The sequence below is a fragment of the Rhinatrema bivittatum genome, chromosome 2, assembly GCF_901001135.1.
Source record: "Rhinatrema bivittatum chromosome 2, aRhiBiv1.1, whole genome shotgun sequence".
NCBI lineage: Eukaryota > Metazoa > Chordata > Amphibia > Gymnophiona > Rhinatrematidae > Rhinatrema > Rhinatrema bivittatum.
In genome coordinates this window covers 814,249,810-814,264,421 of record NC_042616.1, presented here as the reverse complement: position 1 = coordinate 814,264,421, position 14,612 = coordinate 814,249,810, and the positions used below count along the sequence as shown (strand labels likewise).

The 14,612-nt window shown below is 45.1% G+C and overlaps 1 protein-coding gene across 1 annotated transcript in view; it reads right to left on the bottom strand.

Annotated features, from left to right (window-relative positions):
- PLEC (plectin) overlaps positions 1–14,612 on the bottom strand; it is a 443,280-nt gene that overhangs the window by 49,350 nt on the left and 379,318 nt on the right. The window contains 5 exon segments of the mRNA XM_029592256.1: positions 1,638–1,736; positions 2,525–2,629; positions 9,336–9,419; positions 9,700–10,056; positions 10,742–10,880. Of these exon segments, the coding sequence (XP_029448116.1) occupies positions 1,638–1,736; positions 2,525–2,629; positions 9,336–9,419; positions 9,700–10,056; positions 10,742–10,880 (784 nt within the window).

Here is a 14,612-nt window from a genome sequence, read left to right as displayed (position 1 = left end):
CAGCGGCGGGAGAAGTACCTGGTGCAGGAACGCCAGTCATCCTGGGCAAGAAGGGGCTTACAAGGTTTGGGAAGTGTTTTACTCGGAGGGGGGGGGGGGGTTTACTTTCCTTTAGCTCCTAAAACTGCAAAAAACCCCCTTGAGCAAAGCGCTTGGGGAGAGCAGGTTCAAGTCCAAATGCAAAATCCAAAAAAAGAAAAGAAAAAATGTAAAGAAAAAAAAAGGAAGAAGAGTTAGAATTGTTAGCACAAAATGAAGGAGAAATTAAAGACAGCAAAAGAAAATCTTTAAAATCAAATGAAAATGACCGTTCCAGGTCCCAGCAGCACACTTCCAGGAAGCAGAGAATTAATTACGTTACAATCCCCCGTTTTCTGATTTGCATGCAGCTGAAATCAGAGCAAGAGACAAGCAGACAGACGGACGGACGGGAGCAAGCGAGCCCTGTAACACGCAGACGCGCTCCACACAGCATGCGTATCTGGGAAGTGCCACCTAGTGCCCAGCATCCGGAATCAAACAAATATTAAACAAGAGCAGACAGGCGGGGTCTTAGTGCTCATGGGGGAGAGCAGGAGGCTTCACAGAACCCATTTCTGCCCTTTGCAGGTTGCTTTTTGTACTTGATGGTGCCTAGGATGGACTCACATTGTGCAAAACCTCAGACAGAAAACCTCACATTAAAATGCTATCCATACTGAGGGAGAGTCACAGATCAGTGCTGCTGCAAGGGGAATCACTGGTCAGTGTTAGTGTAGGGTACATCTGAGGAGGAGTCACCGGTCAGTATTAGCACAGGGTAGCCACAGTGTGTGTGTGTGTGTGTGTGTGTGTGTGGGTACGTCCCAGGGTGAGGCACCGATCAGTATTACTGCAGGGTACACTGCAGGGGGGAGTGGTCACTGCTCAGTGTTAGAGCAGGGTATGCCACCGGGGAAAGCATGGTCTGAGCTAGTGCAGAGTGCGCTGCAGGGGGTGTCGCCGACCAGTGTTAGCTCAGGGAGAGAACTGGTCAGCATTAGTGCAGGATACATCCCAGGGAAATCAGCGGTCATTGATAGTGCAGGGTACGTCCCAGGGGGAGTCAATGCTCACTGTTAGTGCAGAGTGCGCTGCAGGGGGTGTCGCCGACCAGTGTTAGCTCAGGGAGAGAACTGGTCAGCATTAGTGCAGGCTACATCCCAGGGGGAGTCAATGCTCACTGTTAGTGCAGAGTGCGCTGCAGGGAAAGTCACCAGTCCGTGTTAGCATAGGGTGAGCCGCAGGGGGAGTCACCAGTCAGTGTTAGCATAGGGTGAGCCGCAGGGGGAGTCACCAGTCAGCATCAGTGCAGGGTAAATCCTTGAGGGAGTTACCAGTCCACATTAGTGCTGTGCACAGTTTTTGGTGCTGCTGTTTCAGCTGTCTGGAGTGCCAGTGCTGGCATACTCCATGGACACTATATGGGTGATGTGAGTGAAGTCGACGTGTGTCCTGCATGGATAATCTGGGAATGGCGCTGTCTGCGCACCGTTTCACTCGTCATTTTGTCCTGAGAACAAAGTTAGTGAAAAGCAGCTATGGCACTGTTGGACCCACGGAGATGAATGCAGCCTGCAGCCATGCTGTCCCCGCTTTTCCTCATCCTCCTCTCCTACCTCCTCATCATTCAGCCGTCGCAGGGTCTCGGTGATGAACTTGATATACTGGCTGGTGAGAGTGGTCAGCTCGCTGTAGCGTGTCCTGAGGTCTACGTACTGAAAACACAGAGATACAGAGCAATCCATTACACCACCCTCAGATCCCAGTGCGGAAGGACGGTGGGGTGGGGTGTGTGGGGAGGATAAAGACCTGAGGTACTGAAATACTACTAATTTACTGGGGCTGATCAGATACCGGGGAACCAGGTGGCAGCTATTTCAGGAGTTCACTGGGGGGGGAAGGAGTTCAGGTTTTTTCTTCCTTCTATGCCCGTTAACTCTTCTCAGCTTCCTATATAGTTTGTTTCAATTAGTTTAAAGATTTGTAGCCCACTTTTCCAAAAGCTCAAAGTGGAGGACAACATTATCAATCAATCAATTATCGTCATAATGATTCAAACAACTGCAATATAAACATAGAGTAGACATATCATAATGTACAACAACATAGCAATAAAATCCTCCTAAACCTTTCAATGACATCATTTTAAAGTTATCAGCGATCTCTCTGTTTAGCCCTGGTGAGTTGGAAGCAATAAATCAATTTAGAGGAAAGTAAAGGAAACTCTGGGCTCCTGGGCATTCTTTGCATGCGGTGCTCTCACATGTCACTTCTCGCATCTCATTACATGAGGAGAGTCCCGGGACTCTCTCTCTCCCCTGACACAGACCTGAAAATCTTCTCAGTGTCAGCACCACCAGCACACCACGCTCGTGAGGTTTTCAGCGAGGGGATGCCCGACGGTCGTTGCCGCAGCGAGTTCCTTATATTCCAGCTCAAACCCTACACATGAAGTTCCAGTGTGACCCCTAAAGATCGCTCATTGCTTTCCTCCCATTCTTACCTCCTGGATGATGCTGTCCGATGTGGACTGGACTTTGGGTTTCTTGGCTGGAGAAGCCACTGGTTCCACCTGTGCCTTGAATGTCACCAACTGCAGCTCATAGTCCTACCAAAGAAATAGTGAAAAGAGAGAGAGAGAGAGAGAGAAAGATGATGTAAAAGAAACCAAAAACCTTCAGAGGGAGAGTCGTGTTAGTCTGGTGTAGCAAAAATGTTAGCGGAGGCTGGCAACCTTATGGACTAACCAACTTATTGATGCAGGAACGTTTACCCACCTCTTATACTACACTCTGTCTGACAAAGTGGAGCCTGATCCTCAAAATCTCATGCCTCAATAAATTGGTTGTTCAGTCTACAAGGTGCCACCCATCTCTGTCAAAGAAGTTGAGAGAAGCTCAAGGACCTGAGGCCCAATCCTAAGACGTTCCAGCATCATCAAAATCTGCTGCTTGCCAAGACCAAGGGCTACAATGAAGGAAAACGATCCCACCTAAACCTGCGACCTTCATGCTCACTGCTCCTGACAAAATGGCTCAAGTCTTGAGGCTGTCACTCTTAGTAGGTTCTAGTCCTCTATGCTAGGTGGCTCTATATACTTCTAGCTTCTTGAATCATGACACTGACTGAGGAAGGCGGACAAACACTAAAGGCATGATTTTACAGGCATACCCGGTTTTCTGTGTGTAAAGGAAAATTGGTTCTTACCTGCTAATTTTTGTTCCTTGAGTCCCACTGATCAGTCCAGATGAATGAGTTTTTCTTCCCTACCAGCAGATATAAGAAGAGACAGAGAGGAAAAGCTTTACCGTACCTGTGGTACTTAAGGGTAGTGTGCCACCTGCAGTCACTCAGTATGAACTGTACCCAAGCCAAGATACAATCCTACAAAACCCTTCATTTCCCATTGAGCAGGGGGGAAGGTTAAAATGATTTGTAAAACACTTTCCAGTATAAGAATCTGAATGCCCAATCAAGGCAACATCTGCCATCTATAACCACAGAGTAGAGCATTCTTTGAAAAACAGAGGATGGGTCTCTGGAGTGATCTGTTGGACTCAAGATTTTACTTTCCTTATTGTTCCCCAGATCAATCCAACGAATAGAATGTATCCAAGCTTCCCTAAACTGGGCAGGCACTCAAAAGACCCACTTGTAATACACTCTTCCTAAACCACAGAGTTTGGAGTCTGAACATCTAGCCTGTAATGCTTGGTGAAAGTGTGTAATGAAGACCCAGTTGCTGCCTGACAGATCTCCTGTGGCAATACCATTGACAGCCTAGAACACAGCCTGCACTCTAATAGAATGAACCCACAGTCCCTCCAGAACTGGTAGCGCTTTACATATGCAACAACACTAGCTTCCTTAATCCCTCAGGAAATGGACAACTTTTGATGCCTTCTTCCTCTAGTTACACCTGCTAAAAAGCACAAATAGAGAATCCATCTTGCGCAAAACTGTTGGAGATCTTTAAACAGTGCAAGAGATCCCTGCACACACTGAACACATGAAGCTCCCGGGAATGCAGAGAAGACTTCAAATTCTTAAAAGAAGCCAATCCCACTGATCGATTCACTGGGAAAAAGGAAGAAACAAAACCACCTTTCGCATTAAAAGTGGAACTACCTAAGGAAACCCCTTCCTTTGAAAACTGAAGGAAAGGAACCCTGATTGATAATAAGACTTGTAGCTCAGAAAACTAGTTCTCTGAGCAAACAGTCACCATAAAGATCACCCTGAGGGTGAGCACCTTCAAAGAAACCCTTCATAATGGCTGGAAAGTTGAGGTGCCTAAGGCCCGCAAGACAATATTACGATTCCAGGGTGGAACGACCCGCCATGTCAGAAGATATAAGTACTACGCTCCCTTGAGAAAGCACAATACATCAGGATGAGATGTCAGAGATTTATGAACTGTCCCTCTGAGCCACCATTTGCATCTTAAGAGAGTTCAGGGCTAATCTATGCCATAAGCATTTCTTTAAAAAAGAAGGAATGCGAAGAACTTGGGCCCAAAGCCAAGGAAGCTGAGGCCTTTGCAATAAAGCTGCAATAACTTTCCTAGAGTAATTCCTCACTCTCAACCTTCCCAAAAACCAGGCTGTGAGACACAAAAGATCCATCAGTTCCAAGCAGCCTAGACCCTGAATAACATCTCGGAAATCCAACTGAGCTTTAAGGACCCTCCTAGCTGATACTAGAGATACAAATCCTAATTACCTGGGTCCAATCCTTGTAAGACTGGGACAAGTGAATTCCTACGCTTACGCCCGAAGAGGGGACCAAGTGCATCCGGAATCATGGGATTTGTTTGGTTATTGCTGCTACAAGGAGAAAATCTTCTCCGGACATAAACGCAGTGCTTTCCAGAACTCCTGTCCTCTAGCTCAGCTTTGGCTTATCCTCTGGTAACTTATGCTTCCTTGGATACCTCCAGGCACTTCACCAGCTGCTAAAGGAAAATTAGTTTCTTACCTGATAATTTTCGTTCCTGTAGTACCAAGGATCAGTCCAGGACACCTGGGTTGTGACTCCGCACCAGCAGGTGGAGACAGACTAAAACTTGTGGGCGGAGCCATATATGCCCCTGTGCCAGTCACAGCCCCTCAGTCTTACTCTGTCTCCAGCTTTTGAAAAACACCTTTAGGTGGGGATTCAATACTGGAGGAGGGTTTTTTTTCTTGTGCTTTTAGATCTAATTACAGTCTTGGACACCATCGATCACTGTATTCTTAAGTGCCTGAGTGAGCGTGGAATTGGAAGCACTGTCTTGAAATGGTTTTCTTCTTTTCTTGATGGTCGGACCCAGTCTAGAATGTTTTCCAGGAAGAGATCTGAAATTTTTCTTTTAAATAAGGAGTTCCTCAGGGCTTGGCTCTTTCAACCTCGTTATTCAACCTCTATATTGCTCCCATTTGTCTTGTTCGTTCCAGTCTGGACGTGGGTTATTGTCTTTTTGCAGACGATATTCAATTTTTTGTCCACAGTAAAGATTCTATCATCAGTACTATGGACCGAATTGGTAAATGTTTGATGACCTTGAAAGGGTGGTTGTTTACCAATAAATTCTTTTTAAATATGAACAAAAATTCTTTATTTGTCAAGATACCCAGTTCATGATATTCCCAGTTCTTTAGTGGGCGACTGGATTCCTATCCCAATTGTCACTCAAGCACAGAATCCTGGGGTCATAATGGATTCATCCTTGTCATTGAAGCCACATATTGGTAGGACTGATAAAGGGACTTATAAACGCTGTATACTTTGGAGACTTTGTCCCTTTTTAAGTGAATCTAATATACAACCGGTCATACATTCATTGGTATTGGCTCCTTTAGATTATTGTAACTCCCTCTACTTCAGCCTTCCTTAGACTACGATCAAACCTTTACAAAATGTGCAAAACTGAGCAGCTCAAAGTTTGGCTGGGATCCCAATCCACCAGCACATGCTTGAAGAAATATCATTGGCTGCCATTTAACTGGCAAATAAAATTCAAAATTCTCATCCTGGTGTACAAAGGCCTGTCCCTTCTAGCTTTAATGCTTCATTAAATATTCATCGTCCTGTGAGACTTCTTAGGTCTGCGAGTCAGAATTTACTGGAAGTGCCTTCCTTCAGACCAGTATGCTTGGATAAATCTCATGGAAGACTCTTCTATGTCCAGGGCCCAGAACTCTGATGGGAGCTGACAGAGGGAAAACGGAGAGGCACGGAAATGAGGGAGCCAGATCCCCTGGCTATCACACTCTCCTCCATACTGGGTCTAAAAGCTCACCAAGAGTCACCAACCACCTGTTCGTCCCTCCTCAACCAGTAGCAGAGCCCCACCAGGACCTGGCCACGCCTGGGAGCAACTTATTCACCAGATCAGTCTGTCTGCAGGTTTTGCAGCTCTACCACCTGCTGGAGACCGAGAAATACTGAGCAACTGCAGGTGGCAGATTGTCTTACGTACAACGGATACAGTAAAGCTTTTCTTCTCTAACTGTATTTGCTGGTAGGCGAGAAAAACCTATTCATCTGGACTGATCTGGGGGGGATATAAGTAAATGACTGTTATAAAATAGGCCTGTAGACAATGCATGTAAAAGTATGCATTTTAGGAGCACTGGGAACAGGCAATTCTGGGGTGGTGGGAAAGTAGGCCTTTTTACATGAGCAACTCTTAAAATTCATCTCTATAAATGTAAGTTCACCTGCACTAGTTATGCTCTTAACACAGCAAGTATAATTCTGTGCACGTACCAGGACACTTGCATGACAATGTTGAAAGAGAAAATATGACACAAAACACGAAAATTAGGGATATAACTAGTATAAAATAAACACAACAAAATAAACTAGTTAATGATGGAAGTCCGCACCTTTTAAAGTCACAAATTCTGAATGTTTCTATTTCAATAAAATTCTACATTTATTTGAAACTCGAATAATTTTGTTTGTGTTTTATCTTACTTTTTATCAATTTTTATGTGGGAAGGAGTAGACCTCAGCACCGGCCCAATAATTCTGTTAATTAACAGAAGAATATTTGTTGAAAGCCGTGTTGGTACAATCACTGGTCTACTACCTATCCTATTTTTGTTTTCACTTTTTGTAAAATTAAAATACTACTTTAATGTTACTTTTTGAAACTAAAATAGTGATGTAACTATTTCAACTGAAAGTCTTGTTAATATTGGAGATTTCAATGCTATGGTGCTAATTGATTCTATTCTACCATGCTTTTATATTGGAGATTTTAATACTGCAGCACCAATTGATTATATTTAATCTTGATTCAAACAAGAACCTCCATTATGACTTTTCCGTAATATTGACATCACTCAGACCACGTATACTTCAGGTAAGCAACTTCTGAATTATGTTGACTCAAACTCGGAGCCTGACGGGCTTCCGGTAATGGAACTTAAAGCAACTGCAATAGTTTTGAATGGTACCACCCGACAGAATTCAAACAGAGACCTGTTTACAAGATGGCAAACAACCTTTCATGTCCCGACTTTCATGTCCCGACAATAACTTATCTTGAAAAACTTTTAGCCAAGGTGTCTTTTGGCTGAACGGACCGCTTCAAGTCCTTAATTGAAGCTGCCACAAGTTGTGGCAGCTTCAATTAAGGACTTGAAGCGGTCCGTTCAGCCAAAAGACACACTTTTGGCTGAACGGACCGCTTCACTGCAGGAGAGTGGGGCTCAATTTTTCTCCAATTTAAAGGTAAAATTTCTTCTTCTAAACAACACAGCGATCCCAACAGGGAAAGCACATCCAAATCTGCTAGGAGACGGAGAGATACTGAAGGGCTGAGGTCACTGCAGGGGTGTATTTACGGTGACGTCAGCTTTGAATCCTGACTCTGTCTCCATCTGCTAGCAGAGGAGCATATAACCCACTGGTACTGAGTCCATCTGGCTACACTCTAGGAAATAGGCTGTATGGGTTTTTCTGCCATCACATTTCTATATTTCTGTCACTGGATTTAGGACTGCTAATCATTCCCATAAATTTGGGTGGTTAAGTCATGTGCCTAGCATTAAAAGTCAGAGCTAAGCATCTAACTTGCTTCCTCAACCCAACCCTGCCCTGGTTCTCTCCATTTTTTTACCACCTAAATGTAGGAACTCAATCTAGCTCAGTTTTCAAATGAGAAGTTTTTGCTATCTCCTTCCAAAGTTAGGTGGCTAAGCCCTTTGAAAACTGACCCATGACTACCAGTCCAGAGGTTGATTTCAGCAAGCAGAAGACCTGCCTCCTATCCCATTTTGTACTCAAAGGTGGCCAACTGTGCTGCCAAGAGTGGGTGGAGAGGCTCCGCCCAGCACCAAGCACTAGCCCCACCCAATGACTCAGCTTCTCTCATGCAAGACTTTCAACAGACTTCAAGTGTGGATGCTATAAACATCCTCTTCTTTTCCCAGAAAATCTTTCTATATCTCAAAATGCTTTTATTGCCATCACCCTTGAGTTCTTAATCACTGAAACATTACTAATTGGACAATTTTCAAAACTATACTATTTGATGCAAATTCCAATGACGCTTTCACCATGGGGCTTTTCATCAGTTTTCAAGCGAAAAATGCCCAGGCACATTTCCTTTGAATATTGCAAAAGTGTAAAGTATCCACAGAGATTTGCACCTCTTTTTTCTATGGGTACTTTTTCTGGCCAAAACAATGCAAACGCACTTCAGGAATGCCTCCAGGAAAACCCAGGTAACCTACGTGCTTACATCTGCATACAGGGCAGGTAACTTTCAGACAGTTATACGGGAGTCAGAAATTCCCCCTCTCTATGCCCTGAAATTCTTCTCCTTTTAAGTCTATGGGTCAGATTTGGGAACAGGTTTTCTGGCAGGCACAAATCCTACTTACATTACAATACACTTTAGATTTGTTTATCAATCAGGTCCCAATCTGCTGACGTCAGGTTGTTGGACAAAATATGCAGAGAGAGCATGAAACATCCCCCCCAGACCCATAAAGTAAACAAAGGATCAATAAGCTAATGAGAAGAGAGCAGTAATAATGGAGGCAATTCAGCTCCATTTTATCCATAACATAAATCCATGTTCAGCAGATCTCATAAGGTTCCAGTTTCACCAACCAAGTGGTCTTGTATTGTCATTGAGAGTCTTCAAGGACAAAGATAGGGCTGTAGGTTCCTGGCACATATCTGGGGTGCAGATGGACTGGGCATACAACCCGCCTCTGGGGTGCTTTAGCAGCATGTAAAGGTCAAAGAGGAAAAAGCTCTCTCATTAATGTATATAAATGGGACAGACGGGGATGCTCATGGAGATATGATCTTACCTTGATGGCATCAATGTATTGCTTGGCATACTTCTGGCACTCATCGACCTTGTCTCTGTTATTCTCAATCTCTTCCAGAAGTTTCTGTGATGGTGCAGAACCAGTATACAATGTTGGTTATTCAGTAATTAAGCATCAGTGATACTGAATGAGCCATTACTAATCAATTCCTTACATATCATATGATCCCTACAATGTTCTATTTTACCCATTAGTCTATTGTGTCACATGACAGGAAGTAACTAACTTCGTTAGCCTTTTTCTAGTCATTGGGTCACCTGACAGGAAGTGACTTCACCTTCCCCTACTCTTTGGGGGATCTAATAGGAAGTAAGGGTCTCAGCAGCTTGCAATAGGTAGTTACCTTCTCCTGTAAGAGTTGGTCCTTCATAGTTTTGCCATCAGTGATGGGCACGGACTGGATCTGCTCCTGCCTCAGTTTCGCATCCTTGATCCATTTGATGAGCCACTCATAGGACTCACGGTAGTACTGTAGCTGGCGCCCCAGCTGGTCCAGCTCCCGCTGCCGCAAGTCAATCTGGATCAGGATGGCCTGCCAGCGCTCCAGGAGCTGCTGCACCCTCTCACGGTACCGATCCAGATCTACGTCCCTCTCACTGTGAGACCGCAGCATGCGCTCATTCACATCCTTGGCTTTGTTTAGATCAGCCTCTAGGTTGCTGAAGAGAGGCTGATGACCTTCCACCTGGTTGCGCAATTTCTGTATAAGGACATGAAAGGGTTTATGTGGCAGACAGTAACACTTAGGAATTGCTTATGTCACATACCATACAACTCCACCTTACACCTGAACTAGGTCACGATAATGTAACCAGCCTGCCTTAGCATGGGACCTCCTGCTGCTGTTATACTGGGATCCTCTCCCTCTCATTATTACGGTGGGAAGCCACAACCCTTTGATATAGTGAGATTGTCTCTAGTCAGTGCTATCATGGGAAGCCCGACCTTGTGTCTTAATGAGGAATCCACTACATATTAGGGTGGAATCATTCTCCAGCCCATCAGAATGGAAGTCCCTAGCTCAGCCTATTATAGGATCCCTCAACCCTCTAATAGAACAGGCCTCTTTGGCCACATCAAAGATCTCCCCTCACAGAATGCTTCAGGGCCCCCATGGCAGTCCCACATTGGAAAGCGTTTCCCTCCTCTCCTCCCAGTCTACCTTGAGGCTGGAATCAGTACGGGATCCCCAAGCACCAGACCCTTGTCCACTCCTCAGGCCTGAGTCAATATGGCCTAGCTTAGAGAGAGAGAATGATACCAGCACCCCCAATATCATACTATCATTCAGATGTACCCACTTGGTAATCCTGTATCTAGCTCCGAGTTCTACGGTAGGAAAGCAAGTAATAAATCTTTTGTAATAAATAAATAAATATGCTCACCTTTAGCTCAGCCTTGTTGACCTCCAGCTCCTTGCTGTCCGAGGGGACGGTGTGTACCTCCTTTAGTTGGTCCTCATATGTTCTGACGACTTCCTCTGCCCCTTGTGTGCTGCGGATCACCAGGTTTATGGTCTTCAGCCTGAGAAGCGGGAAACGTGAAGTTATGAAGGTGTGCTGGCGACCAAGAGCTCCAATAACCAGAACACCATGGTGTTCTATCTGTCTGGTCCTAAGAATTTTCTGTGGACAGAGTTCTGCCCCCTGCTTCTATAACTGCAGAATGTTTGGTGCCACGAAAGAGCCAGTAACTTGTATTCCTGAAGCTGTGAATATGCCTCTGAGTCAACAGGTCATGGCAGATATTCCCACATGAGAAAGTAGCCCATAGGTGTATTGAGACGTACCCTGGTTAACCCTGCCAGGTCGTTTCAGTCCTGCGTTTCCTAATCACACACCCCACTGGTAACTTAACAGAGGGTTATTTTCATACTGCTCGCATTGCTTGCAGGACGGCGGTTGCAAGCTGATTTTCAAAGGGAAAGATTTCTTGCTTGGGGGGACCATGGGTACATAAGGACTCACAGAGTTTGCAGGTGCAAACTCCCTACTGAGAAGTAAGCGTTAAAAATAAACTTCCCATCTGTACTTTGTAGGGATGGCCCCAGTGCTACCCATTATTCCCACAGGGAAAGCAAAGCTGTTTACCAGTAAAAGGGGTTCTCCATAGACAGCACAACCATTCAGCCAGACAGTGGAGATGGGGAATGTGTTCTCTAAGGATTCAGAAAGTTCTAGAAGTCATTCCCACACAGTTGCCATCATGTGAGAGTCTCCTCAGCCTGATTTTCAAAAGCATTTACATGCTAAAAACGGGTTTTACACATGTAAATGCACTTTATCTGAGTAAGTGGGCTTTTGAAAATTGCTACAACAGTAGTTACATTTACAACTGTAAATCCTTTTGAAAATGACCCCTTAAAATTCAACTCTTAGGGCGGAGGGTGGGACTGCATTGCTGAATTGTTCTGCTGTTTATGGAGAACATCTGTTACAGGTAAGCACTTTCTCTATGGACAAGCAGGACTAAACTTAGCTACTCAAGTGGGGATTCCCAAGTTGAGGGATGCAACATAGTAATATTGTAGTAGAGTTGAAATCGAGCAAGTCTAGTAATAAAAGAATTGCAACCCGGTGGTGGAGAGGATGGAGCACTTAGTAATAAGAGCGTTTTAAGTACGGCCTGGCCAAGGATCCTGTCACTGCGAGAGTTGCTTAATAAAGGTGTGGAGAGAGAACCAAGGGGCTGCTTTGCAAATGTCTTGGATTGAAACAGAGTGAAGGTAGAAGTGACTCGTATTTGAAGAGCCTGAAAAGCAGCTAGATATCCCAGCTAGAGCACGTAGTCCTCGTATAACTGGGCTCTAAGAAACGAAATAAAGAGTTGATGTGATTTTCTGTAAGCTTTAGAACTTTCCAAGTAGAATAACAAAGCTCTTATGCAATCTAAGTCAAGGGTCCCCAAACGTTACAAGAGAAGGGCCACATAGGACATTTAGAATCACAAAGAGGGCACGGGCGGAGGGAGAAGTCAGTCTTAGAGATTGCAGAGTTGGGGTAAGGGAGAGGAAGGGAGCCCCTCAGAGTGGGGGGGGGGGGGGGGACGACCATGTCAGACCCTTTCAATGATTTGAAATGCTGGCAAAGGGGGGAGGCAGGGGTCCCAGGGTAATAATATTTCTAGATTTCTCCAAAGGTGGCAGTTCTGTCACATCCTCAGCAACCTTGTTCCCTGCCTATCCCCCTTCCCCATTATCTGCCGGCAGGGGGCAGGGAGGGTGGCTAGATGGCAGGATGGGGTGTATGTGGTGCACTCTCTCGCACACATTTCCCCATGCACTCTCACTCGCTGTCTTTTCCCCACCCCTTCTCCTTTTCCCCCCCTCCTCTCACTCCCCTCTCTTGCAAAACGCCAAACAACCCCCTCTGGAGACCCTAATCCAGGGACAGACATTCAGACTTGGTATCTGGGTTATAATAATGAGGATTTCTGCACTCTGTGCCTCCAAAGGCTGCATCCTTCAGGGACAATATCCATATCCCCTCCCCCACGGCTCCAAAGAGATGGCGACCCAGTTGGGAGCTCCAGGAACCACTGTTCCTACCTGCAGAACCCCTGATGTGGTACCACCAGTGCTTTCCTCTGTCCTCCCACAGCGACACAAAACTCCTTATGGCTGTGCTACAGCCTCTGTCCCTATCTTTGGCCCAAGTGGCTCCAACTGCACAAGCAGCATTAAAGCTATGTATGATGCATCCAATGGGTGATGGCCTTGCACGCCCCACCCTCACTACTCTGCCATGCTGCTACCAGCACACGTTCAATTTCAAGTATCTGAGCTGGGAGTGATGGCGCAGAATGCGCCTCCCCTGTCGTCACCGCAGTACCAGATCAAACGCTTTCTGTCATTGCTGGAGGGGGCCAGATGAAATTCAGCCAAGGCTGGCAACCAGCCCCTTGGGCCATAGTTTGGGGACCCATGGTCTAGCTTGTTCACCTTTATTGGAATAAGGTTTTGGAAAGAATGATGGAATAATCTGACTGATTCAAGTGAAACAGAGAAAGTACTTCAGGGAAAAACTTTGAACGGGTCCTTAATACCTCCCTAATCTTCAAACGTTTTGGACAGGGAGTAGGAACTACTAAGGGTTTGCAGTTTGCTTATGCTGCGCGCTAAGGTCACTGCTAATAAGAACCCCTGCCAAGAAAGAAATCTGAGATCCAGCAATGCTAAGGAAGATTCATTAGTTGAGATAGTGTAATGTTTCGGTCTAACACTTTTATGGGAGCATGATGAAGATGAATTTTGTTCCTATCAGATGGGGAGAGATTGGTATGCCACAATAACACTTAAGTGCACTCTGATGTAATTCATCTCAAATCCCGATTTGGAGAACCTGTATAGCTGAAACTGAGCAACTGAACGGATCCTCCTTTTTTCATTTAACGTTTTAGGAATGTCTAGTGGAAGGTCTTCTAGCTGTGAAAATAAATCTCTTAATCCCGGGGCACAGCTTGCACTACCCTACTTGCAATATCTATACCATGAGCGATAAAGACTGAAGATTAGACTGAAGGAGTGCTCCGATGTTTTGTGATATGAGGTTGAGCAACGGCCAGGTGTTGAAGCCATGGGCCAAAAAGAGGCTATTAGTATAATTTCCCCTTTGTCCTTTCTTAACTCGAAGATTTTTCTGGATATGAACAGTATTGGTGGAAAAGTATATGCAAGTCCTTTATTCCATGCAATGGAAAAAGCATCTGATGCTAGGCAGTCGGGCACTGTTCTTCTCGCGTAGTAGAGAGGAAGTTTGTGGTTGAATGGAGCTGCCCAGGAGATGAATGGTATTGAAACATTTTTTGTGAGATAGCCCAATTCCATATCTTGCATTTTTCCTCGCACATCTTTAAGGAGCCAGTTTCTCACTGCTTGTTGATATAGTACACTGCTATTTGCTTGTCTGTCTGGATTTGAACTACTTCCCCTTTAACCATGGTTAAACCACATGAAAAGACCTGAATATCATTTTTAGCTCTAGATGATTTATATGGAACCTTTATTCTTGGATGCTCCAAGTCCCCTGAGAACAAACCCTGTTGAGATGCACTCCCCAACCTCGAATGGAGGCATCCACAGTTAGTGCTTGCTGAATCTATGGTGGATGACCACAAAAAAGATTTGAAAGTTGGGTCCACCACCTAAAGCTTGGAGTGATGCATCTTGTGAGATATTGGTTTTGAATGTTGGTTCCATCAAAGTTTCAAGTGCCAGTGAGTTTATGTAAAAATGACAGGCATCGCTGGCACTTTGTA